This window comes from Otolemur garnettii, unplaced genomic scaffold (assembly GCF_000181295.1).
Source record: "Otolemur garnettii isolate 467f Iridium unplaced genomic scaffold, OtoGar3 scaffold00055, whole genome shotgun sequence".
In the NCBI taxonomy this organism is placed as follows: Eukaryota; Metazoa; Chordata; class Mammalia; order Primates; family Galagidae; genus Otolemur; species Otolemur garnettii.
In genome coordinates this window covers 3,642,602-3,669,438 of record NW_003852450.1, presented here as the reverse complement: position 1 = coordinate 3,669,438, position 26,837 = coordinate 3,642,602, and the positions used below count along the sequence as shown (strand labels likewise).

The 26,837-nt window shown below is 53.6% G+C and overlaps 1 protein-coding gene across 13 annotated transcripts; it reads left to right on the top strand.

Moving 5' to 3' along the window:
• Positions 1–658: 658 nt before the first annotated feature.
• Positions 659–26,837, top strand: CDK18 (cyclin dependent kinase 18). Of its 13 annotated transcripts, none has more exons than XM_023514571.1 (18): positions 659–864; positions 3,836–3,978; positions 12,486–12,697; positions 17,325–17,475; positions 17,633–17,775; positions 18,355–18,480; positions 19,286–19,342; positions 20,182–20,296; positions 20,484–20,578; positions 20,875–20,937; positions 21,600–21,723; positions 21,842–21,962; positions 23,030–23,127; positions 23,340–23,445; positions 23,602–23,644; positions 24,316–24,406; positions 24,660–24,714; positions 25,276–26,837. In XM_023514571.1, the coding sequence occupies exons 4-18, from the start codon at positions 17,352–17,354 to the stop codon at positions 25,334–25,336; spliced, it is 1,422 nt and encodes a 473-aa protein (XP_023370339.1). In that variant the 5' UTR covers positions 659–864; positions 3,836–3,978; positions 12,486–12,697; positions 17,325–17,351; the 3' UTR covers positions 25,337–26,837. The 13 variants fall into 13 exon arrangements, with proteins under 13 accessions (XP_023370339.1, XP_023370344.1, XP_023370335.1 ...); XM_023514572.1 differs by lacking the exon at positions 659–864 and adding an exon at positions 906–945; XM_023514569.1 differs by lacking the exons at positions 659–864; positions 3,836–3,978 and adding exons at positions 1,722–2,521; positions 2,965–3,014.

Sequence of the window (26,837 nt, the reverse complement as noted above, 5' to 3'; positions counted from 1 at the left end):
TGTAAAACTTTTTAGATGACTCTCTTTAGTCATCTCTTTAGTTGTTCCAAAAGGATAAACTGAAGTGAGATGATGGCTAGTAAGTAGCAAAGTCTTCATTTGGGTCCTGGCAGTGACTAGGTGGTGATCTGTCTGGAAAGGTAATTGAAGTCCCAGTATGTAGGGTAGAGGGAGACCCCAAGGACTACTGTCGTGAAGAAAATGACCAAGAGAACCTGCCTCCTGCACATTAGCTCCTAGGGTGCTAGGTGCAAGGACCAGACTCAGAAGGTAGGAGAGCTGTACTTAGAGACAACAGACACTCATGGTGAATCCCCCCCTGGTGCCCTGGCCCCTGTTCTGGGGTGATCCATTCGAGAGGACCTCATACTCTAGTCAAGGCTCTCAGGGCCAGCCTCAGAAACAAAACAGGAAGAGGCACTTGGACCCCGGTTCCCAGAGTGGGAGAAAGGGGTGGGCACCTGGGCAGAGGGAGCCCTGGGGATTGGCAGCGGCTGTGGGCAGGGTGGGCGGGGCGTAGGCGGAGTCAACTTGTACAAGTGAAAAACTCTGGCTGGGGCCGGGCTTTTCCCTTCCTCCTCCTCCTCCTCTCCCTCCTCTTCCCTACCTTCCTCCACTCCCTCCCTTCCCCTCCCCTTTACCACCACCACCACCTCCTCCTCCTCCTCCTCCCCCTTCCTCCCTTCTCCACCTCTTCCTCCGCCAGCTCAGGTTGCAGCTCCTGTAGGGAGCCGCTCACCTTTTTAGAGCCGGGGAAGCAGCCCAGAGTCCGAGTGGGGACCCCAGCCGTACGGCGCCCAACCCCGCGGCCCCCCTGCCGTCGCGGGCGGGAGCGGGCGCCCGGCGGCCCCCAGGACACGCGCGGTGAGTCCCGCGGCGGGGCGCCGGGCAGGAAAGGGGAGGTCGGAGGAGGGGGCACCGCGGCGCAGTGCAAACGGAGCAAAGGTAAGCGGAGAGGCTCTTAAAGGCGCAGCTCTGCTTTCCCCCTGGGGCGAGAGGTTGGAGGGAAATACCAGAGTGACCAGGGGAGATCGGAGATTACCAGGCGTGTACTGTGCGTGTGTCGCGGGGTGGAGGATGCCTTGGAAAGGCTTCTCCTAAGTTCCAAGTGCCTAGGGGAAGCTATTTTGCATTCCCAGAGCCCCCACCCCCGCACCACCCCCAGGGAGTCTCCATCTGGAACTCACTTTGGCTCCTGGGCTCCCGTTTGAACCCCTACAAAGCAAAGTTTTCCACCCAGACGCTCACCAGGCGCTTTCTAAGCGCCCTTCTTTCTGGGAAGGCCAAGGGTCAGGAGTCTCTGGTGACGGTGACGAGAGGACTCGAGAGTGTGGGGCCTGATAGCCGCCTTGAGCTTTCCGGGCACTGGTGAACTTTCCAGAGCCGCAGGCTGGGGAGTGGAGGCCAGAACCCTGGGGAGAACGTGGAGGGACACGTGAAGCTCTGCCCTGCGGGTCTCAGTGTTGGGGGTGTGTTGGGAGGGGGCTCCGGAGAACGCTGTCCCTTCTCTCTGTCCACCCTGGAAGACCAAGGGGCAGAGGCCGCACCCCTCATCAGCACGGACAAAGGGTTAATGCAGCGTGAGAAGCGGGGTGCGGGTGGCTAGTTGGGCTAAGGAGATGTGCCTTGAGGATTCTGATGTTATTGGGAGATAGGAATTCGAAATCTGAAAGCAAGAGGTTATGGGCTGGAGGCCGGTGTCCCGTCCCCCCCCCCCCCCCCGCAGGGCGAGGGGTGCTTCTGGAGCTGTATGCAGACCTTCTGCTGAGTGGGAGTTGAGCTGCAGAGACAGTGAGGGATTTTTGGTGCTGCAGAATCGACACACTCCTAGGCACCTGCATCCTCTTTTCACTCTCTCTGGGTGGGAAGAGTTGAGGCTGTGGAGAGTAGAAGGGCAACTCCGCAGAACATCCTCAGCTCTGGCTCCTGCTGTCCCCCCCTCATCCCCACCCCCAGCCCAGCCCTTGAGTTCCCCAACTGTGGCCTGAGCCCTGTGACTCACGGACACCACCAGCTTGCCCCTCTGTGATTCAGCATGTCCGAGTGGCATTCCCCACCAGGGCAGAGGCATACCATGCATTTCTGGACATTGGCCTGGAGGAGCAGAATCCTCAAGGATGCCTGGCATGGCTGGCTGACTGGCACATCCTCAGAGATCCCCTACCTTTAGCCTGGATTTCAGAGGAGCCAGGGAAAACTATGCTTAGGTGCTTTGGGTTAGAATGCAAGGCAACACTGGCTCCAGGTTTGGGTTTGCAACCTGAAGGTGTCCTAGTGAGAGGGTCACCTTGCCACAGCAAAGCTTCTATCTCAGGTTACCTGGTCCTGGCCATCTCCTATGCAGCTGATGAGCATGAGGCTGACCTGGCCCCAGCTTGGCAACCTGGGAATGTTGATTATTAGCTTCTTAGGGCTCTCCCTGCTAGCCACTCAAGCCCTGCCAGGAGACTAGAAGAACCTCTGCTCATACCAGAAGTTGTTCTCAACCTTCCCAGGGGTTCCAGAGCCAGAGTAGACTTCAGTAAGTTATATCCAATTTCTTTTTCTTTTCTTTTCTTTCTTTCTCTCTCTTTTTTTTTTTTTTTTTGAGACAAAGTCTCAAGTTGTCACCCTGGGTAGAGTGCTGTGGTGTCACAGCTCATAGCAGTCTCAAACTCTTGGGCTTAAGCGATTCTCTTTCCTCAGCCTCCCCAATAGCTGGGACTACAGGCGCCCACCACAACGCCTGTCTATGTTTTGGTTCTGGTTGTCATTGTTGTTTGGCAGGCCTGGGCTGAATTTGAACCCACCACCTCTAGTATATGTAGCTGGCACCCTAGCTGCTGAGCTATAGGTGCCAAGCCAGTTATATCCAATTTCTAAATGCCTTAGTGGCTACCATTTATTTGATATCTATCCTACCGTGTGCCAAGCAGTGTGTCATACCAACTTTATGAAGTAGGTATTATTATCCTCATTTTACAGGTGACAAAACTAAGATGCTCAGAGACCAGCTTTCCCAAGGTCACACAGAGGTAGGATCCAGCCCACTTCCATCTGACTCCAAGCCCTTGCTCTCAGTCCCTGCCCCCGGAGGTCCCAGCCTTCTCTGGAATTCTCTGGCTCTGTATCAGTCCTCAGGAGAAGGAAGAATGGGGATGGGATTCTGAGTACTGAGGCTTCCATTTGTCCTGTGCCAGGCAGAGTCTGGCTTCTCCATGGGTGGCAAGAGAGAGGGCATCACATCTGAGGAGCAAATAGATTCTCGGTCTGAGATCCCGTGGCATCAGGCTGTCAGCCCTCACCACCCCTTCCTTGAGTCTAGAGAGATGTAGCTGCATTTCAGGCTGCATTTATTTTCCCTGCAGACCCAGACTCCGTCCTCTGTCTACTTGAGCCTTCCAGCATCCAGGGGAACAGGCTCTAACTATAGGGCTTGGCTCTTCCCAGCAAATCTTCTCTTTTCTCAGACCACTTTGGGGCTTTTGTCCAGCTTTTCCATCTGCCTCTCCTCTGATTTCTTCTTTCCTTGCATAACTGAGCTTGGGACCTACAGGGGAGGGCAAACCTAGGGCCTCATTAGAATCCAGCTCCAGCATATATGAGCTATGTTGCTCTCTTCTCCTCATCTGTATTATAATAGGCAGGCTTATTCTGTGAATTAAATAAAATAATGCACAGTGCCTGGCAAGTAGCAAAAACTAAATAGCTGGTAGCTGTAGTGGCTGTTGGTGGTTGTTTGGAAAAGGAATTTCCTAGTGATTGCACCGTGACCGGCTTTAGGGTAGAGACCAAGGCAGGATTTGCTAACTCCATCAGGCCAGGGCCTCAGAACAAACTTTTCTTCTCTTCCAAGTTGGGCATGAAGGCACTGTGCAAGAGAATGGTGGTGGCAGCTGGAGGTGGCTGGAGGGAAGCTCATTGGATGGAAGCTTTCCAAGAGGGGCCAGGAATCTGTGTTGTGGCACTTTACCTTCTAGTTTCCAGGATATGAGTGAGGTAGGCCCTGGGAGCTAGAGAACCAGCAGCTTCCTGCCCCAAGGGGCTTCGGGCAAGGCCTTCTTTCCCTGGGGTAAGAGGATCCTTTCCTGGTAATTAATTTGTGGCCTCTGTTCTGCTCTGTTGTCCATGAAGGAGTGGCTGGCCTGTATCCAGGCCTACCTGATTAGCTTCACTCCTTTGGGAATAAGTCACATTCCTCTTCCTAGCCCATGGGTCCCTCCATAATCCCTCTCTCCCTGACCCTGGACTCTGCCTTTGCCCTCCAGGCATTCACTGCTGAGTGGGTACTTTCCCATCTCCAGGGGGTGGGAACAGAGCAAGGTTAGTCTTATCCTGGCCCCCACAGCTGCTCACACACATGCACACAGAGAACCCGGCTCTAAGGCTGGGCCCACAGCAGCTGAGGCAGAGGATCTGGGACCCAGGATCATAGAGCTGGTGGCTGGGCCTGGCAGGAGCTGGCGAGTGGTGTCACAGCAGATCTGGAAGAAGGAAAGCTGTGGGCACATCTCAGCCAGACCTCCTCTGTGAAGGAGAGCCCATCTGCTCCTGAAATCTCCACAGCTCCATCTGCAGAGGAGGGTAGGGAGGCAGGTGTGAGGTTTGATTTTGAAGTTCACAGACAGCATGAGTGACCCTGGTGAGAGGGCACCCTGCTCTGGGAAACATCGGCCAGGACTTCTGAAGGGACAACGCTGAGATCCTCTTTCCTGGAACTCTGGATAATGGTCCCACCCTATGCATGACTAGAAATAGAGCGGTTGGGGTAGACAGGATGACCCAATAATGGCTGGTTGATGTGGTCATACATGACTTAGATCTTCAGTGTATGTCTCCCATCCACCACGGCTGGAGGCCCTTTATGGACTTGGGGGTAAGTTCAAATCCTTCCTCCACCACTCAATCACTGGTTGCCTTGGGTCAAGTAATTTGCTCACCCAAGTTTCAGTTTTCCTCATTTTTAAAATGGGAGGATAATACATGATGTGGTTATGAGGATTCCAGTGAGGTAATGTCCGTGATAGCTTTTTGCCCCACCTGGTCATTAGGGAGGCCAGTGGGAAACAGGTAATGCGCTACCTTTGGCAGTTCTCAGCACCTTTGGCCTCTACTTGGTACTTTTTTCTTAAGTCAGGATCCCTGCAGATGTCAGGGCTCCGGCCCCAAATTGGGAAGGGAACTCTATTAAAATGTTTCTGCCTTCTCTCATTCTGAATGCCGTCTCCATTTTATCATCATCAAGGAGAACTCTGGCAAAACTCTTATGATTTCTACTTTCACACCTTGCTTCATTAAAGCTTTCACACCTTGCCCTTTTCTGCCTGGGGAGTATCCTTAGGAACCAAACCCTCATCTCTTCCCTGGCCCCAGACACCCAGCAAAAGAGACCCTTGCAGGGTGAGCAGGCCCAGGAGGGCTGTGGCTGGCCTCTCTGTGTCCTGCAGGACCCCTGCATGAAAGCAGGTAGGTGGTGGGTGTTGTGCTGGTGCTGGACGGTATCACTCAACCACAGAAGCACTCCTGGGTCCCCAGACCAGCCATGCCAGGAACATGAGAAGAGGCCAGGAACATGAGAAGAGGCCAGGAAAGGGGTCACAGACCCCTCATCAGCCCCTTCCTGATCCTGGCATAGAGCCCAGCTGGCAGTGCCCCCTGTCATGGTGGGCTGGATGCCATGTTCTGTGCTGTTGCCAAAACCTGATATGGCTCCTTCCCCCTGTGTGGGCTACCAATATTCCTGGCTGTGGTGCCCAGCAGAGGGAGTGACATCTCTGAGTAGACCCTGGAAGTCCCACATCTGTTTCTTTGGGGAGTAGAAAGGGTATTGAGCTCAGAGTCACAAGCCCACAGAGTGATCTCAGCTCTGCTCTGCCCTATCACCCTGCGAGGCCTTGGGTAAGTCACTTTCCTTACTGAGTTTTGCTTTCTTTTCCTGAAAATGGAGAGGAAATTAGAGTTTTGTAGTCCCTTTAGAAAACCAAGGGATATGGCTCGGCGCCTATAGCTCAACCGGCTAGGGCGCCAGCCACGTACACCAAAGGTGGCGGGTTCGAATCCCCAGCCCGGACCCGCCAAACAACAATGACGGCTGCAGCCAAAAAATAGCCGGGCGTTGTGGCGGGCGCCTGTGGTCCCAGCTACTTGGGAGGCGGAGGCAGGAGACTCGCTTGAGCCCAGGAGTTGGAGGTTGCTGTGAGCTGTAATGCCACGGCACTCTACCCAGGGGGGACAGCTTGAGGCTCTGTCTCAAAAAAAAAAAAAAAAAAAAAAAAGAAAACCAAGGGATTTCTAAAGCCCCCTCTGGGACTACTGGCTTGTGCAAGCTTTTGCCAGTCCTGCCAACAAGGTGAGCTGTGGTCTGAGGTCCTAAGTCCCCCCTAAGAGGGACTCAGCCTTCTGTTCCTCCAAACATCAGAGCCAGAGGCTTCCCCCGGCTGAGGCCTGGGTACCCAGTCCCTGCCATGGCTCAAATGGACAAGGAAACCCTAAAAAGCCTCTGCCCTGTCTGGTAGAAGGAGAAAAAGTATCTCCCGAAGACATGGATGCTGGATTCAAATGCCACATAAGCACTGGATGTTCAAGGCCAGGGATTGGAAAACCACAGCTGGTGGCCAAATCCTGCCTGTTTTTGTATGGCCCTTGAGCTAAGAATGGTTTTTACATTTTTTAAGTGCTTGGAAACAAGTCAAAAGAAAAAAATAATATTTTGTAACACTTAAAAATTATATAAAATTCAAATTTTAGTGTCTTTAGTAAAGTTTTACAGGAACGTGGCCTGACTCACCAGTTTACATCTTAAGGGCAGAGTCACACAGCTGCAGCAGAAACCATGGCCTGCAAGGCCTAAAATATTGGCTGTCTGGCTTCTAACAGAAAAAATTTGCTGACCCTCACTCAAGATAATCATAGTCTCTCAGGCCTTGCACCAAACCATTCTGGAATCCCAGTTTAACAGTATTTTCATTTAAAAAGAAGTGTTGTTTTCTTATTCCATAAGCAATAAATGTTTATTATGGAAACAGAAGATGCAGATAAGCATTAAAATTACCCATAATTCTTCCACCTAGGGATGGTTACTATTCTCATTTTGACTTGTTGCCTTCAAAATTACATACAGTATACTTGGATTTGTATGTGTATATATGCCACTTATATGTATGTCCTGTACACTTACAGCATTTACAAATTGTACACATCTGTCTTCGTTTAAAAATACATCTCAACTGGCCATGATGGCTCACACCGTAATCCTAACACTATGAGAGGCTGAGGCAGAAGGATACCTTTAGGCCAGGAGTTCAGACCAGCCTGGGCATTGTAATGAGATCCTTATGTCTATTGAAAAAAAAAATTAGCTTGGCATGGTGGCACGCCTATAGTCCCAGCTACTCCGAAGGCTGAGCCAGGAGGATCACTTGAGCTCAGAAATTTGAGGTTGCAGTGAGCTGTGATTGCACCACTACACCCTAGCCTGGCCAACAGAGTGAGATGACCCTGTCTCTTAAAACAGAAAAACAATGTGGAACTGAACCACTGGGGGGCATCCAGGCAGAGGTGGGCCGCAAGCAGTTGGACCTTTGCATTTGAGGCGAAGGGGCTCAGAGCTGTAGATCTGGGAGTCATCAGCATGTGGGTAGTGGTTTCTATCATGTGCAGGGATGAGGTCACCCAGGAAACATGCATAGAGGGGAAGAGCAGGGGGCCAGAGAGGGAACTCTGGTTGTGTTGTCATTCAATGGACAGGTAGGAGAAATGAGTCTATCAGATCCAGCAGGGAGAAAGAGACCCTGGGGGCCAAGTTATTGTGGAGGCTGAGGAGATAGCATCTGAGTTACAGAGGCTGGGACAGTGCCTAGCACTAAGCAGGTGCTTGTCAAATGAGTGACTGATGATTAGACACCAGTGTCTCCTCTCCTCTCAAGGGTTCCTGAACTCAGATTAGTGAGTGACCCTGGTGGGACAGTTAGAGAATAGTTGGACAATGGTGAGCTGTTCAGAGGCTCCCCCAAGGAGGCTGTGGAGGCCACAGTGGCCACCTGGGCCCAGCCTGCTGGGAGGGAGTCTCAGGAACCAAACCCTCTTCTAAAGTCAGAATCAGAGGGAGAGGAGGGGCAATCCATTGGCCAGAGGACCCTGGGGGAGTTGCTCCTGGAGAGGCGATGAAGCTGTTCTTTTGGTGCACTCAGATGGGAACAAGAAAGGCTGGAGAAGATTGGCCTGGGGTTCCTGTCGGAGCATGGGCATGGGATAGTGTGGGCCAGATGGGTGGGGATGGAGTATAAATAGGAAAATGGTTTAGAGATGCTGGGAAATCCTCCTCCCACCCCAACTCATAAGACTGAGGCGTCCCCAGGGACCCTAGGGCTTAAAAGGCCTCGGCAGTTCTGTTGCTAAAGTTGGGCATGGAGAGAGAAATGGAGATGTGAATAAAGGTTCAATGATAGGCCACCAAGAAAGCTGGCTTCTTGTATCTGGCTGAGGGAAGGCTAAAAGGTGGGTAAGCTTAATGCTCTTTATTTCTTCTCCGATTTATTGTATAAAACATGGTAGACATTAGCATCTGTCTTAAACAGTAGAGACAGATGGGAGCTTGTTTCCTTTGAGATTTAGGGAAGAACTAAGGTTCCACACTGTGGATCCCAAACTGTGGGATCTTGAAAATACCAGGCAAAGTAAAATAGAAGAAGGACCTTTGTTGAAAGTCTTTAAAGGGGGCTGCTGACAGAGGTGGGGAGGGCTGCCTTGTCTGGAGGCAGGAGGATGTGAGAGATAGAGGCGCCTTACTCCTGCCTCTGAGATGTTCTGTATACCCACAGCCAGAGATGACAGAAGAACACCTTGCCCCATCTTATCACCTGGAAATTCAGGGTCTCCTCAAAGATTGTAGACCAGCTTTGGCTGGATCCCTAAAAAAAGAATCAGAAAGAAAATACCAGAAGATGCTATCTGGCCTCTATTCCTTGAGCATCAGGAGGCCGGAGAGCAGCAGAATGGACGTCAGTGGACTGATGTGGGGTCACATAGAGGGGTGAGAAGGAAAGTAATGAGTGGTCAGGAGGGGTCAGCTGTAGAGGTCAAGGCCAGAGTCTGAACCTGGTAGTGCCCCTGCCCTGTGAGGCCTAGGGAATCTACCCTGAGTGACAGGAGCCCGGGCAGAGGGCCCCAAGTCCCTGTTAACCCCTTTCCCACAAGCCCTCGAGACCCTAGTTCAACATATGTTGGGTTACAACTTCTTATTAGGGTTTTTCTCATTCTAGCCCAGAGATCTCCACAGACCTCACCTGGGGAGTTGCTGCTGGGCCTGAAGCTTCCTCCTCTGCCACAGCCCTCCCCCCTCCCCATCAGACCATGAGCTGGCTGGGGGAGGAGGGTTCAGTTTTAGCTGAGGCCTTGAGTCCAGCTTTCTTGCATTCTTCACTGGTCATTCCAAGGCTCACTCTGTACCAGGCCCTGGGTCAGGCTCTGGGGGTGTAATGATAAGTCAGACTCGGCCCTTGCCCTTAGTAAGCTCATGGGCAAACTAGGGAAACAGATGGGTAAACAGTTATAGTATGAGAAGCACAGAAGAATGACCCTCACTCAACTGTGGAAAATGGAGTTCCAGGCTGGAGGAAACAAGAGGGGCACCATGGAAGAGGTCATGGTCATGCCTGACTTGAGCCTTGGCCATGAGTGGCACTTGCCTGGCTTCCCCCTAGTCTCCAGCCCATTTACCTGGGGGTACCAACCCCCGCATTCCAATTCTGTCTGAGACCCAAGAGAGCTGAGAAGAAATGTCCCAGGGTGTCTAGGGCTAGTTGACTAGACAACCTAGGCTTGCTCTAGGGTGCCATAATGAGGTCAGGATCAGCTATGCTCAAGTCCTAACTGCGCTGGAGCTGGCCTAGTGAGGAGAAGATGCACCTAGAAACACGTCCCCAGTCTCCTGAAAGTAGTAGAGGAATCAACATTTATTGCATATGGCAGTGTGTCCTAGAGCTTAAACATGACTAAGATAGTGTCTTTGTCCTTGAGGGATCTAATGTTTGTGTATCTTTAGAGGAAAGAGACTTAAACAAGTCATGATACAGCCCTCAACAGTTTCTTCCAGTCACTGGTCATTCATCTCACAAACCTTGTGTACCTAGTGGGTTCCTTACACTATGTAAGACACTAGAGAAAAACATTAAGACCCCGTTCTGGTCCTGAAGGACATCACAGTGTGCACAGGCTGCTGTGGAAGTGACAAGGAGGAACCACCTGGTTTTACCGAGAGGAAGGAGGCGTGGTCATTCATGCATGACTTCCCAGGGGAAGTGACACTGGAGTTGAGTTTGGGAGTGGTTTTACCAAGAGAAAAATTGAGAAGGGGCATCCCAGGCCAGATGAACGGCATGTGCAGAGCCCTGGGGTTTGCGCTGGGAGTGCCAGGTATGTTCCATGAAACAGGATCCTGTGGAGTGGGGTGAGAGAGGATACTTAAGAAGGAGATGGGGGTCCAGACACAAGACACCTGGTCTCCTGGGCCCTAGAGTTCAGACTAAGGGCAGTGTTAAATTGGAAGGATTTTAAACAAGTGAGACATCGTCAGAAAGCAGCTGAGAAAGTTAAATCTAGCAGCCTGATAGCAGCTGAACTGGAAGTGAAAAATTGTTCCCGTTTAGCAGCAAGGAAACTGAAGCTTGGGGTGTCTTCCCAGGTCACAGCTCTAGTAATTGGGGTTTCTTCCGTGATACCAAACTGTAGGGAGTTTTGGTGAGCAGGGCTGACAGCTTGTGGCCCTCACTGTCTCTGGTCAGAGTAAGACACTGTAGGGAACAGAGGTGCACTTGTCCAGAACAGGGGTGACCCTGAGTCCCCCAGACTGCCTCCTGACCAGGCTTCCTGCAGGTCTGCACAGCTTGCTCCCAGAAGCCCCCCTCCCCCTACTTCCTGCATTCCAAACAGGCTGTGGGAATCTTCTTCAAGCTGTCACTGTCTGGAGCATCTGTTCGTTGGCAGGGTGGCTGCAGGCCTGCCTGTCCTCAGTATGGCCACCCAAGGGTTTCAAGCCCACAGCCTCTGTCATCCAGGCTGGGGCAGGATGAGGTCGGTGAGAAGGGCTCCAAGGCTTCTGCTACTGCCAGAGCCCCAGGAAGCCGAGGGCCGACTGTCTTCCCCTGAGGTTTGTCACAGGTTTAGGAAACTAAAGCCTCCAGCTGTGCAGCATAGCTCATTTAGAAGATGAAGGAAGAGATGGTATCTACAAGCTCCCTGCAGGCAGTTCTCCCTGGGAGGAGGGAGTGTCTCCAAGGTCCCAGGTCCCAGCTGATGACGTCTGCAAACTTGGTCAGCCATGGCCTCTAGTTCTTTGAAACTCACCCAAGGCCCAAAGTGGCTGAGGAACTGAGGTGGGGGCAGGCAGTGGGAGGCGGAGGGTGTCAGTCCTGGCTGGTGCATCTCACCAGGGGCATCTCAGTCTTTGGGGCTGAGGGTTAGATAGACGCCCTGGGTTTCAGAAAGTGGGCACTTGCAAGTTACATTTCTCAATCTCTTCCCTTGGGCCCACAGAGACCAAGATCAAAAAGAAGAAAAAACAAAACAAAAATACTTGAGGCAGCATTTAGCATGGGGCAGGAACATAGCAGGCGCTCCATACGTGCTTTTCAAGCAGACCCGTGCTGGCTACTGCCAACAGCACTAGGCACAGGGACCAAAGCATGGTCCCTGGTGGGGGAGACAGGTGAAAAGTCACGCCTATCAGAGGAGGGGCACCTGGTGGTCATGAGGGGTCAGAGAAGCTTTTGTAGACTCAAGAGACCTGAACAGCATGTGAGAGGCTTGCCTGGAACACAGTCAATGTGGAGGGGGTGAGGAAAGGTATAGCCAGAGAGGAAAGGGCCCTAGATCTTGAAGGGCCTTGGGCGCAGACTGGGAAAGTGGGGCTTTATGCAAGAGGAAGGCAAAGGGGCATCTTGAAGGGCTTTGCTGAGAGGAGTCTTCAAGCCTGGCCCCTGGTCTCTCATTAAGAAATGACCCTTCTGCTCTCTCTGCCCCAGGCTGCAGTCAGAACTTGCGGGAGGTAGAGTCCCCTTCCCAGGTTCCCTCAATGTTCTGCCAACCTCCTTCTCTGCCTCCAGGGCCTCCAAGTCAGAGTCTTCCAGGGTTCACTTAGGTCTAGGGCCTGGCACAGGTTGGCCCAGAGGTGGGGGACAGTAGGCTGAGCATCCAAGGCCATCATGGCTGGCTCTATGGAGCTTTCTTCCCCCTGAGTTGGGGGATGGGAGCTGGGCTCCCCTGCCTCGCAGTAGCCCCACCTATGTGGCCCTGCAGAGTTGTCTTGAGTAGTGGGGCCCCACCCCCCTTGACTGCCCCACCCCTACCTAAGGCCAGTAGTTCAGGACTACTGATGAGTGACCATGCTTCTGCCTCCTGCCCACTTCCATCCTGGGTCTCAAATCTCCTTACCACAAGGAAGTCTGTAAGGAATGTTTGATGACAATTACGTGGGGCTTCTTTTCTGAAATATCTTTTTGTCTGAGCAGGAGCTTGAGAGAAGAGAGCCAACATTTACTGGACGTCTTCCTTGTACCAGCGCTGTGCTGTGTTGGCTTGCTCAGATGCTGTTGGACATTGGAAACTTTACCTGCCCAAATCTCAGCTCCTGGTCTTCCCACCAAAACCTCCACTCGCAGAATTCCTCATCTCCTTGAGTGACTGCTCCATCCTCTCAGCTGCTTGGCCAAAACCCCGCAAGGTCATGCTTGCCTCCTTCTCACCCCTCCCCTTCCAGAAATGATCTATCTGTAAATCCCTTTGGTTTCACCTTCAAAATATATTCCAGATCCAACCAGTTCTCACCACCATCACTGCCAGGGCTGCTGTGGCAGGCTCCTGGTGGGCCCTCTGCCTCTCCCTTCGCTCACACAGTATATTCTCTACACAGCAGCCATCAAGATCTCAGTGGGCTCATGTCATGCGTCTGCTCCATGACCCTCCAACCCTCTTGCTCTCCACAAGGCCCCATGAGGTCCAACTCAGCCCAATGCAGTTGTGCCATGCTGCCCTCTGGCCTCCTCTCAGGCCACCTGCCATGTCTAGAACATATTGGACTCACTTCTTCCTAGGACCTGTGTATCCGCTGCTCTCTTACTGACCTGCTTGTCCGGATTCTGCATGACTAGCTCTCTCACCTGTGCCCACTCTGGATTTTTCCTGACTGCCCCACTTAAACTCGCAACCCAGCCCCTCTTGCACTGTCCCTCTTCCCTGCTTGATTTCCCATCATTGCACTTGTCACCGTCTTCCATACTGTGTATTTTATTTTATTGTCTGCACTCTCCCTGCCCCCATTAGAGTGTACGAGGGCAGGAATTAGTGATCATACCTGTTTCACTCACCTGTGAATTCTCAGGATGCCTGGCATTACTGGTCATAGATGTCCAGTAATTGAATGAATGCATAGAGCCACGCCCTCGGGCGTGGCTGGTATCATCAGAGTTTGAACCTGAGTTTATCTGGCTTTTAATTCAGAGTAGGAACAGTGGAGACCTGGAGGAGAAAACAGCACTCAAACCCTAGGCCACAGGGAGCAGGTGGGGTGGGGAGGGCTCCAGTCAGAAGAAAGGAGCAATATGGTTCCAGTTTGTGCTCTTGGCAACAACCAGGAACTGCTGTGTGATTTTGAGCAGTCAGTTCCCCTCTCAGAGCCTCAGCGTCCTCACCAAGCAAAGGATGGGAATGGAGGCTCTGGAGACGCCTGCCCCTGCTCGCATTTTGGGAGTCCAGCCTTTTTTCGCTGGGTGCACAGTGGCCTCTGGCAAGTGCTAGGTTTCCTCCAGCCTGACTCCTCCTTCCTACTTCTGTGGTACCCGCTTCTCTGGCACCAGCAGGAAGTTCTGGGCGGGCTGGTGTGTGCCTAGGAGGAAGTGACCGGAAGCAGGCTGATTGCTTCACTGACTTACCTGGGCAGGAAGGCAGGAGAAAAGGCTGGTTGGGGGTCCACATGCCCCAGCAGCTCCTCAGGAGGATTCTGCTCCTTCAACCTCCCCCACCCCACCCCTGCCAGGCCAGCATCCCTGGATGCCTACTGCCCTCTTCCCCTGGCACCAGTTGCACGGGGACAGCCCCAGATGGCTCCCTGGCCTGAGGACAAAGGCAACACTGTGTCTGGCCCTGGATTGGCCTCAGGCTGGGTCACACTGAGCCCTTCTGTCCCTCATTGGGGGTGAGGGGCAGAAAGCACCAAGGTGACAGGCTTTTTTCCTGTCTCCCTTCCCCCTTGACCCCCAAATTGAGGAGCTGACTTTCCCAAGGGAAAAGTGACAGAGGCATCTTGTTTCTTGACCTAGGGAACAACAGACTATTCACTGCCCAGTCTACCCTGTCACACCCAAGACCCTGCCGGGTTCAATGCCCCAATTGTCCCCAGCAGAGAGAGGCATCCACTCTGTGCTATGGTTACTACCCCCACCGCCTGCTCCCCTGTCACCATCAGGAAGTCTGTCCCTACATTTGACCTCCAAACTTCCCGCTGTGACAGCCACTTCCTCTGGGTCTCATCTCCTGCTGGTAGACAACAGCTGGTCCCCATCCCTCTGTCGCCTGGCCTCACACTCTTGCTCGGGCCTGCTCCCCTAGTTTCACCCTCTCTCTGGCTCTCTGTCCACCCACCACGCCACCCCAAGTACAAGCTGATGGCTTCTTGCTCCTAACTGAACCATGGGGAGAGCAGGTGTGACTCAGGGCTGGTTTTCCTCTGTTGCAGAAATTGGGGGCCTTTCTCTCAGAAGATTGTTCATGAGCTCCCCTCCCCTTCCCCCACAAGCAATGGCAAAGGTGTGAGATTTATGGTGGCTACTGTTAGATTCCTGAGCCAGGAACTCTGTGCCATCCCATAAATCCCAGACTGCCATGACAGTTTTATGGGGAAGCCCTGTTTTTAGAAAGGGGTGTGGCCGGTCTCTCCTGCCCACCTCAAACAGGCTGCAGAAAAAGAAGTGCCTGCCTCCCCCGACCCCCAGCTATCCCCCGCTGCTAGGGTAGCAGCGTGTGCAGTACAGATGTGCATGTTCCCATTGGCAGGCCAGAGACATTTCCTCTCCTGTGTATGAGTGTGTGGACGGGGGAATCTCTTGCTTCACTCAGGAGAAGTGTAGCCACCTCCCCAGCACAGTAGGGCAGTCTGGTAACCTGGGCAGATCATCATCCCTTCTCTGGACCTTGGATGCTTTCCAATCATGGCTCCATGTGCAAATTATTGGAGATACGTTTTAAAAATGTGTCTTCCTATGCACCATCCTGAGATCCTCAGTTTCAGAATCAGGGTGAGGCATAGGAATTTGAATTTTTACAGTGCTCCTGGGGATTCTGATTTTCAGTCATTTTTGAAAACCATTGATCTGTATAAGGGGGATATCTCTGCTCTTTCATTCTGAGAAATGTGAGTCACCAGGTAGGGAGCGACTGGGTCCTCTTGTCGTTGGAACTCTTATCAACTCATTACCATCTTGAGGCCTCCAGTATGGGCCCTGTTGGCAGGATGCTGTACACTAGAGTATTTGGCAGGGTGGCTGCCCTCTGGGAGCTTCCTGTTTGTGACAGGCCTGCAGACAACAGGCCTGAAATGTTGAACAGAGCCACAAAGGATGGGCTGAGGTTGGCTGGCAAGGATGTTTAGGGATGGAGAATCAGGAAAGACCAAGGCTGGTAGGCAATGCCAAGGACCCTGGGAGAGGTGCTGTCAGCTACCTTCTCATCAAAGCAGGAACCAGCAGCCGCTGAGTGCCTTGAGAATAAGGACCATACTTGCCTCTCTAGCCTTAGTGCCTAGCATGACACTGGCACATAGTAGGTGCTCACTCTTGTTGAACTGAATGAGACTTCAGAGCCTGCTGACAAGAGATGGGTCCAGCTGGCAGTGCAGACTGAGGCCTCTACTCTGAGACTTACCAGCAGATGAAGATGGGCCTAGCCTTGCCGTCTCTGGGCTTGGGAGAGTTAGAGGGCCACAACTGACTGGATTTGGGGGTAGCTTGGAGCCTGCAGCACTGGGGAGAGGACCCTTTCCAGGCAGGCTAAGGACAAAAGGATATGATCATTAAGCAAAACAAACATGTTACTGACTCATAATCCCTTAAACCAGGAGGATTCAGGAAGGGCCTGGTTGCCTTGGCAACTAGGTACTAGCCAGTGGCAGGGCAGACAGCATCCTCCAGGAGTGGGCTGTGCCTTGTGTGCGGGTAACTGGGGGAGGTGCCATGTGGCCCCCTCCCATTATTGTGCTGGTGCTGGGTGCCTTAGGGGGTATGGGCAGTCCTGCCCCCCAACTACAGCCAGGGGCAGAGCAGGGTAAGGAGGAAGCTGCACAGAGTACCTATGAAACCTGGAGGGGGGTGGGGGTGCAGGATGGCCCCACTCTGGGTTTTCAGAGCATGAAAGAGAAGAGAGGGTCTGTGAGGAGCAGTTGCACAGATATCATTAGGGCCAGCAGGGTGTCCTCTCATTCAGAAGGAAGGGGAGCTGAGTTGCTGGTGGACAAAACCTTTTCGGTGTGGGCAGGGGCCCTGGGGGTGAGCAGGGCAGTTCAGCCCTCTCGTTCGCAGTGTTTGCAGCAGAGGACACCTTGCCTGCCTGCCTGCCTGCCTGCCTGCTGGAAGGGCTCAGGTCTCCTGAGAAACTTTCACTGTTCCTCACCTCCCATATTTCAGCTGGAGAGGAGGGCAGCTAGGCTAGTTCCCATGCACACTTCCCCCTCTCATCCCTTTTCTCTTCTTCTGACTTCTGGGGACCCAGGCCAAGCCAGAAAGAGGAATTTCAGGTGTCAGTATCAGGGTGAAAAGGAGTTTGGGCCAGATTGTGTCCCAAGGGTGTAAGCCAAGCTAATGTTCAGCACGTGGGCCTTGATCAGTAAGGCTTAGTGGCTGCTGACACATTCAAGTACTTGCACACAAGTTGGTAAAGAGCTGCTGGCTAGAGGACTACCTGGCTCTGGAACCCCCACCCTGCCACTCTTTCCCTAGACCTCTCTAGACCTCCAGCAACTAAAGAGTTAATGTAATGTCTGAGAGGCCTCCAGCATCCTCTTTGCACATTGTACCCACTATGATGATCAGTACTTTGCTGGAATAGTTAGTACGTATTGTGACTCCCCAGGGAAGGGAATCTGGGGGGAGGCTTAGTGCCAGGAGTCAGGGGGTAGAAGAGAAACAGGACCTATGCTGGGGGGCTTGAACTTTGGAGGAGAAGACCCAGCCTTGGGCCCTGGTGGCATGCAGGGCCACAGAGCTTGGTGGGAAGATGAGCTGAATTCCCAGAGGGTGGAGAATGGGACCCATGGCCTTGTTCTTCTCACCTGCTGTTGTCATACCTTCTGCCTGTCTCAGGACCTGGATACCTAGTCCTTGACAAGCATGAACAAGATGAAGAACTTCAAGCGCCGTTTCTCCCTGTCTGTGCCCCGCACTGAGACCATTGAGGAGTCCTTGGCTGAATTCACAGAGCAGTTCAACCAGCTCCACAACCGGAGGAACGAGGGTGAGGGGTCTGAGCCTGCCCCAGGCCTCTCCCACCCCAACATTCCTCCTGGCCCCTTCCCCATTGGCCTTGGAGGGGGACAGATGGGGGAGCAGGCTGCCCACCTCTCCCTTGGGGCAGAGAGGCAGGGAGGGGAGCTGATGCCTGTCCTTCTCAGACCTGCAGCTCGGTCCTCTTGGCAGAGACCCCCAGCTGGAGCCCAGCACCTTTTCCCCCACAGACAGCGGGGAGGAGCCAGGGCAGCTGTCCCCTGGTATGCAGTACCGTCGACGGCAGAACCAACGGCGCTTCTCCATGGAGGTGAGGGACTGCAGGCTCTGTCCTCAGAGGGTGGTAGGGCCCACTGGCAAATGTACACACAGAGGGTAGTTACCTTGGAGCCAGACTTCATGGGCTCAGATTCCAGCTCTGCCATTAATTGGCTCTGTGCCTTTGAGCAAGTTACTCAACCTGTGTGTATCAAACAGGTCAAACCTCCTTCTAGTCCTTTGACTTTAAAATAGTCATCATGAGGATGAAAAGAGTTAGTTTATGCCAAGTGCTTGAAACTCAGCAAAAGCTAGATAAGTAAGTGTATAAAAACATGCTCACAGAATCACAGTATCTGTGAGGGCATGAGATTTATGTTGTACAGGTGGAGACACTGTGGCCCAAAGAGGGGAAGGAACCTCCTAAGGTCACACAGCCACCCCTGGGTGTTCATGTATGTCTCTGAGCACAGCCTTGAAGCAGCTGTGAGCCTGGGGTCACAGCCTGTGGTTTGGCCCTGCTGTGGTTGTTCTACAGGGAAAGCTAGGTCTAGAGTGAGAGGCAAGAGCCCCACAGGTCTACCTACCTTGGAGCCAACAGGGTGTCCCCATCTCGTCCTGGTCACCACAGGACATCAGCAAGAGGCTCTCTCTGCCCATGGATATCCGCCTGCCCCAGGAATTCCTGCAGAAGCTACAGCTGGAGAACCCAGACCTTCCCAAGCCACTCAGCCGCATGTCCCGACGTGCCTCCCTGGTAAGTCCCAAGAGGGTCAGAGGACATGAGGGTAGGATGCCCCCTTTCCAGTGGGACACATCAGTCCTGGCTTTACCTGTCCCAACACATCCTCCAATGTCCAGGAAGGGGTTTCCAGGAAGATTACTGGGCCTCTGGCGCCACCTGCTGGCCTCAGTGGATTCAGCTCCTAGCAACATCATTCACTAGGGGCAGCAGTGGGCAGAAGGGTCCCATCTAGGCTGGAGCTGAGGTAATGCAGGGTCTCCACCTGGTTAAGATCAGTAGATCACCTATCATGTTCTTCCAGTCCTAGCTGCCTGTCAGAGTAGTTTGGGAGCATCTTTCAAAACAGACTCTGGGCCCCACCCCAGACACGTAGAGAATCAGCCTCTCTGGGTGCGTGTGTCTAGGAAACTGTCTTGTTAAGAGTTGGGTACACCTGAGCTAGAAGAAGCATACTCATGAAAGAGACTATCGGGGAGGTGGGTTCTGAAGTGGACACTCAAGGTACAATGGATAAAAAGGAACAGCACCTGCCCTGGAGGGGCTAGCAGTCTAAGATAGATGACTGGGGACCAGGCTGTGCAACAAGCCATCCCGGGTGCCACAGCTCTGGGCTGTATACCCTTGGCTGTCCTACGAAGAAGAAACTCACTTTCAGGAGCTCCTTCCTTTATCACAGGGATAAAGGGGAAAGGAGAAGAGGAAGGACCCCTCTTCAGGATGAGTCTCAATGCCTCCCCACTCCCGCTGAGGGTGGGGGAAGGGTTGTGTCTGTGGAGCTGCTGGGCCTTCAAGCTCAGGGCACCCTGTCTCTCCTCAGTCAGATATCGGCTTTGGGAAACTGGAAACATACGTGAAACTGGACAAACTGGGGGAGGTAAGAGGCTGGGTTTGGTCTGGGGACAGCCAGGCAGGGTGTTTGGAGGAGGGGCAGGGCCCCTGGACCCTCCCTGAGGTACCCTCTCATGGCCCCTGCACCATAGAGGTGCACAATCTTGGCCATACAGCCTGGCCCAGTCTTGGCAGGTGTTGAGGTAGGCCCAGATGCTGAACCAGGGCATAAGGATAGGGGAGCCCATGGGCTCCGGGCAGAATCTAGTCTTTTCTTCCTATAAGTACTTCTTACCTGGGTTTAAATCCCAACTCCACCATGTACTAACTCTGTGACCTTTGTTGAATTACACAACCTTTCTCTGTGCCTCAGTTTCTTCCTTTGTTAAACAAAGGTAGTATTTGTTCTGCCTCATAGAGTTGTGAGGATTGAACAGGTTACTAGAATGCATTTACGTACAGCACGCAGACACGCGTAGCACACAGTAATTCTATCATCACTGTGTCTGGCTTTGTATTAGAGGCCTGAGATGGGTGAGGTTTGCAGAGAGGGGGAAGACACAGCCCTTTCCCTCAAGGAGCCCAGAGAGTAGACCTACATATAAATATAGCACAGGATAAGGAAGAGCAAGACTGGTGTTACAACAGAGGGGCACCTAGCTTGCTGGGGCGGTAGAGGAGGGAGCAGTTCATTCTGACTGGGAAGTTGTCCCAGGAACTTCCCAAAGAGAGAAGTGGGCTTTGGAGGAAACACAGCTTGTCAGTGAAGGGAGAAAAGGCGCCGAGGCCCAAGTCATAGCCCAAACAGAGGCACAAAAGGGAGGCACTGGACGGAGAACAACAGGACCTGAACGTGCCCAAGGCCAATGGGGCTCTTCATCCCAGGGCACCTATGCCACAGTCTTCAAAGGGCGGAGCAAACTGACGGAGAACCTCGTGGCCCTGAAGGAGATCCGGCTGGAGCATGAGGAGGGGGCGCCCTGCACTGCCATCCGAGAGGGTACAGCGTCCTGGGTCCTGAACTCCCCCTTGGGGCATCTGGGGAAGGGGTTCATCAGCCTGGGCCCCAGTGGGAGCCTGGGATGGAGCATAATTGCTGCAATGGGCCTTCCTGTGGCTGACCCCCAGAAGAGAGGGTAAGAGGGAAATTGGGGACCCAGGGACCCAGGTGGGCCATCTCCCCACAGTGTCTCTCCTGAAGAATCTGAAGCACGCCAATATCGTGACCTTGCACGACCTCATCCATACAGAACGGTCCCTCACCCTGGTGTTTGAGTACCTGGTGAGCTGGGCTGGGGCTGGCAGCCTCTCTCCCTTGCAGTGGGGATGGGAGAGTAGGGGCCTGAGGGAGTAGGAGAGGTGGGGTCTGGGTGGCCTGGGCCATGTTCTAGAATTAGGTTCTCAGATGCTACCATGTAGGATGGGCTAAGAGCTCAGGCTTAGGTGGCTTAGAGCCAGGGTCTTGTCCCACTAATGGGCTTGAGCCCTGCTCAGGGAGGGCCTTCCTCCTCAGCCTAGGTCCGGGCTTCTGTCCAGGGCTCAGGCTAGGGTGGGACTGAGCCAGGCTCTGTGTTACAGGACAGTGACCTGAAGCAGTACTTGGACCACTGTGGAAATCTCATGAGCATGCACAATGTCAAGGTGAGGGCCTCAGTGGCAGGGACTCCCTCCTATTGTGGCACCCCCTTTCCTGAGGCCCGGGGTGGGAACCCACTTTTGCTACTAGCGCCTGGCTGTGAGGGTTGCTCAGATCTTCCAATGTAGGATGGAGGGAAAGGGCACTGCCATTCAGTGACTCTAGGACCTGGGCTGAGCACCTTACCCTGCACTGCCCAGGCACACAGACACACAGACTCTGCTACCATCTAGCTGTTAGGGTAAACCCCCTTTCCTAACTGAGCAACAGTTTCTCTGTCAATCAAATGAGAACATGAGCTGCCTGCCAGAACGAAGGAGGCTTTGGGCAAGCTCAGAGGGATGGGTGGCCTCTTCTGGTGTTTATTAAAGAATCATGCACATACCTTCCCTGCACCCAGTGGCCTTCCTCACACTGTGCCTCTTACCACGCCTCCTGCCTAGAAGACTTTCTGGCCTTCTGCACACCCACTGCCTCCTCCACACCTGGCACCCTCCCCTCTGGGTGGGACTCTTGGTGTAACAGGGCCTATGACCGGGCTGCAGGCTGGGCAGAGAGCCAGGGGCTATGCTGACCCTTCAGGTCCCTGGCCCCATTCCCATACCAGCCTTGGGGCAGAGGCTCAGGGCCACCTCCCTCTTCACCTTTCTCTTCCTCGTTTCCCCAGATTTTCATGTTCCAGCTGCTCCGGGGCCTTGCCTACTGTCACCGCCGCAAGATCCTGCACCGGGACCTTAAACCCCAGAACCTGCTCATCAATGAGAGGGGGGAACTGAAGCTGGCTGACTTTGGTGAGGCCAGTACTAGAGAGGGTATCTGACGCAAGCAGGGTGAAGTGGGGGAGGGCTTCTCGGTTGACCCTGCAGCACCTGTAGACAGAAAGAAGTTCAGTGACACATCTGTCCCTAGGACTGGCCCGGGCCAAGTCAGTGCCCACAAAGACCTATTCCAATGAGGTGGTGACCCTGTGGTACAGGCCCCCTGATGTGCTGCTGGGATCCACTGAGTACTCTACCCCCATAGACATGTGGTGAGTGAGCACTGTGGGGACCAGTGGGAGAAGGAAGGGTCTGTCTGGTTTTTCAGACTTTTTTGCTGCCCCCAAGGGCCTCTGGGAAGAGCCACCTAATCTCCTTTGACCAAAAGTCATATGGCATCCTACTGAAAAAAAATATAAATCTGGGCGGCGCCTGTGCCTCTGTGAGTAGGGTGCTGGCCCCATATACTGAGGGTGGCGGGTTTGAACCCGGCCTCAGCCAAAACTGCAACAAAAAAATAGCAAGGCGTTGTGGCAGGCGCCTGTGGTCCCAGCTGCTCTGGAGGCTGAGACAAGAGAATTACCTAAGCCCAGGAGCTGGAGGTTGCTGTAAGCTGTGATGCCGTGGCACTCTAACCAAGGGCGACAAAATGAGACTCTGTCTCTAAAATAAATAAATTAATTAAATTAAATAAAAAATTAAGTCTAAAATGGATTGAGGTTCCCCAGCTTAAATGCCATCCAAAGCTGCTTCTCAAAGACATCCCCAGGGAACACCTCCAGGGTGGTTACCAGAGCTCCAGGGGGAACAGGAGGGCCCCTACAGTAAATATGAATCTTCCCCAAGCATCAGTTTGAAAATTTTGGAAGGGAAACATTATTTTTATGTTACATTCAACAATTACATAATGTGGTATAAAAAAGCCCAAATTTAAGACTAAAGCATAGGTTTTGATGAATGGCTGCTGTGTCTAAGCCCAGTGTTCTCTAGGAGAATGGACTTCTGTACTTCTCTCTTCCAGTGGGGGCACACATGGAAAGAGTTTGAGACAACACTGCTGAAAGAATTGCCACATGGGCGCTGGCTATGCAGACCCAGACCTCACAGAGTGAAAGGGGAGAGGTCATGGCTTCCTAGAGCCCAGGGAAGCCCCCAGAGAGGGGCCGTAGTGGGGGCTGGGCGGTTCTAGGAGCCTCCACTGCCCTGGGCCAGCTCCCCACCCCAGAGCCATGAAGGTTCCAGCCACCTGTGGCAGGGCATCATGGAAACCCTGGTGGAGCAGCCCCAGGAAGGGCGGCCACCCCCACCTGACGCCGCCACTGCCCCTTGCTCCCTGCAGGGGCGTGGGCTGCATCCACTACGAGATGGCCACGGGGAGGCCCCTGTTCCCTGGCTCCACGGTCAAGGAGGAGCTGCACCTCATCTTCCGCCTCCTGGGTCAGTCCCCTCCCGTCCCTCCCTGTCACCACCAGGGGCGCCAAAACTCCGTCTAGCCCGTGCCTAAACGCTCTCGGCAAAGGGCTCAGCCGGTTCCCAACAGGGCGGGAACCCCTGGGGCCTGGGCCAGTCTTTGACCCCAGTTACTATAGTGCACCCCCGCCAAGTCTGCCTTGGCTCGGGCCCCTCCCCACTCCTTATCGTCTCCTCAGGGACCCCTACTGAAGAGACGTGGCCCGGCGTGACCGGCCTCTCTGAGTTCCGCGCCTACAACTTCCCCCGGTACCTCCCGCAGCCTCTCATCAGCCACGCCCCCAGGTAGCCCCTGGCTCCGCGCACCGCACCGCGCCTGCTGCTGGGGTCCGCCTTCTGCTGGGTTGCCACCACCTGCTGGGGTCCAGCTCTTCCCCCAGGAGGTGGCCTCCTCCCCCGCCACCCCCCAACAGAGCCGGTGTCAGCGCCTTCTTCTTGCAGGTTGGATACTGATGGCATCAGCCTTCTGACTGGCCTCCTCCTGGTGAGTGTCCTCCAAACGGGAACAGGGGAGAGGCAACTAAAGAGAGCTAGAGCCCCCATACCCCAATCCGGGCCTACCCTAACTTCTGTGGCTCCCCTGCTCCCAAACCTTTGAAACATCTCCCCTGAACTCTCCACCCTCAAAGCCAGTGTGCTGCCTTCCCCTACACAACCTTGGGATCTGTGGGCTTTGGACCTCAACTCTGGTTCAGACCCACTTACTAGCTGTGTAGCTTTGGGCTGGTTACGGAACTCTTCTGTGCCTCACTTCCTCAACTGTGAAATGGAATTAACAATTCATATTTTATAAAATGGTTGTGAGGATAAATTGAGATTATGAAACATACTGTGATGCCTGTCTTGAAATGCATACAAAAAGGGTAGCTATTGGTATTATATGTTAATATTACCACTATCATGTTTTGAACATGGTGGCTTTAGCATCTGTATTTCCAGTCCTGGTGGAAGTGATTTCTAGCTTTTCCTGTTTGGTGGAGATCTGGGAGCTTGGACCCTGAAACTGCCTAATGGGGCTGGCACCTGACCTCCAGGGCTTCTCCTGTTAGATTCCGTCCCTCCCACCTTGGCCATCTAACCTAGCATAGGAGTCATGTTGTCCAGAAGCATCCCTGGCCCCTAGCCAGGGCCAACAGCTTGCCCTGTGTCTTTCAGTATGAATCCAAGAGTCGCATGTCTGCAGAGGCTGCCCTGAGTCACCCCTACTTCCGGTCTTTGGGAGAGCGTGTGCACCAGCTTGAAGACAGTGAGTTTCAAGGAAAGCGGGTGGTAGGTGTGGGCAGAAGAGCTAGAACAAAGAGCCCAGAGGCCCCAGATCCAGCTGAGCAATCTTGGGTACAAGGCATACCCTCCTTGAGTTCTTACTCAGAACTAAGGGGACAGACTCTGCAGAAATGAGATGCTGCCAGAAGGGCCCAGCTTGGTCCTCCTAGCTACACACAGCCCTCTTGCTGTCTCGTTCTTCTCTCACCCCAGCTGCCTCCATCTTCTCCCTGAAGGAGATCCAGCTGCAGAAGGACCCAGGCTACCGAGGCTTGGCCTTCCAGCAGCCAGGTAGGGGCTTGCGCCTCCCCAATTCCCTCCCGTTATTAGAAGAAGCCAGGGAAGGCTATTAATTCCTCCCCAATGGGCTCTCCCATGGGCACCCCCAACACTAGTGACCCTTCAGGAGCCCATGGAGGCCAGGGAAGGGGTTGATTTCTCCTGCCCAGGCTTCTTTGTCCAGTTCCTCCCTCCTTAACCCCCACCTGAGCTCTCTACCCAACTCCATCCTGGGAGAATAGTACTTTGTCCCTAGAATAATAGCTCATGGCCTTGGATATAACAAGTACTCTCCATCCTTCATCTCCTCTAATCCTTGAAGCACCCCTTGAAGTGGGTACTGTTAATGTGCTCCATTTCACACTCAATGAAACTAAGCTCTGGGAGTTAAGTCATAAGTCCATGCAGCTAGTAGGTAGCAGAGATGGGATTTGATTCCAGGGCTGACTGGCTCCTGAGCACATGTCCTTGCTGGCTCTGTCAGAGCCAAGGACAGCTATCCCTGCTGATCTCGGACACCCTTAGCCTTAGCCTCCTCCCTGCAGCCCCACATTCCTCCCCTCCATTCTCTAGGACGAGGGAAGAGCCGGCGGCAGAGCATCTTCTGAGCTGTGGCCACCCTGCTACAGCCTGAGGGACTCGTGGTCACATCGAGCACAGATTTGGGTAGGATGGGGCCTGTGTGGTCCTTTGAGGACTGAGGCACGAGGGCTTACTGTGGACCCAGAAGACTGTTTGGCAGCCCTGCTGGCCACGGCTGTTTCTTCTCTCTGCTTCCCACTTGCCTCCCCTGTGGCCTTCACCTGGACTCCAACCCCTCCATCACTGGGCTGGGCATGAGCTGGTTCCCTGAGAGAGAGTGAGGGGGCAGGGAGGGAACTTGGACTCTCATCGACCCTGAAGTGTTCAGGCACCAATGTGAGATGCACATGGACAGGAAAATTTGGGCACCAGACTGGGTGCTGTGCCCTGGACACAGGTTCCAACATGCCTCCCCCTACTACCTGCTTATCTTACAGAACCTCCCCATTTGGCCCCTTGAAGCCCATACATGTTTTTCACCTTTTTCCCCTTTGAGAACAGCACCTTGCCTGGGATCCCATGATCTTGAGTTCTCACCTGTGTGACAAAGCCCACCCCCACCTGAGGGGCAGGTGTCCCCACAGCAAAGAAGGAATAGTAGCCCGCCTCCTTTTTCCATCCCCTGCTCTCCTTCCCCCTCCATGCCAGAGGCCCTCTATGCCCTCTGGCCCAAACCAAGGCTGAGCAGTGCTGGTTTGCTGCAGATGCCCAGCTGTGTCCAGAGGTGGCCTGGGTCTGCCAGCTACACAAATGCCACCTCAGCCAGCCCCCTCCCATCTCCCCAGTCTGAACAGAGTTGCCTTAAATTGGCAGGTGGTAGAGTGTTCACTGCCCTTGGAGCTCCTGTCTGTCCACCCCTCCCGAGAGTGGCTCCTGCTTATCTAATCATCCCTGAGCACTGATTAGCCAGCCTGGGTCAGGGTCCTGGGGACGGCCCCCAGATACACAGGGTCACCCTGACACTGGTGTCAAGCCAATCTCAGCTCCTTGGGGCAGGCACAGCCTCCCTGATCCTCCTTCCCAGCCCTTCTCATCTGCTCACCTGATCCTGGTACCAGCCTCCCCCTGCCCCTGCCTCCCCACAGATTGGTTATGACAGGGAGGTATAAATGCCACAGTCTGAGATAGAGAAGAAAGGTAGGACACCACATCCTGGAAGCCTGAGGAGCCATGGCCCCTGAAGAAGGCTCCCCTCTGTGCTCCTGAGGTCTTCTCCACAGTTGGTGACCTTGAATTACAGAGGCCGAGGGGAGGCCAGGCCCCACCTTTCTACCCATACCCCTGCCCAGCTCAACTCCTCCAGCTTGAGGAGTACTGGAGAGTCTTGGGGCCCCCCAGCCCTCCACTTCTCCCCCACCCCATACTGTGAATGTCCTGTGACTCAGCACAAAGACAGATAATATATTTAATTCATGTACAGAAAGGACTGAGCAGTGTCATGCAGAAAAGCTAATTTTGATAGATTGATGCCAAAGATGGAGCCTAATGAGTGTGGGTGGGGCTTGCCTTTATGTATGTATGTATGTGTGTATATAAAGTGAAGGGAGAGTTTG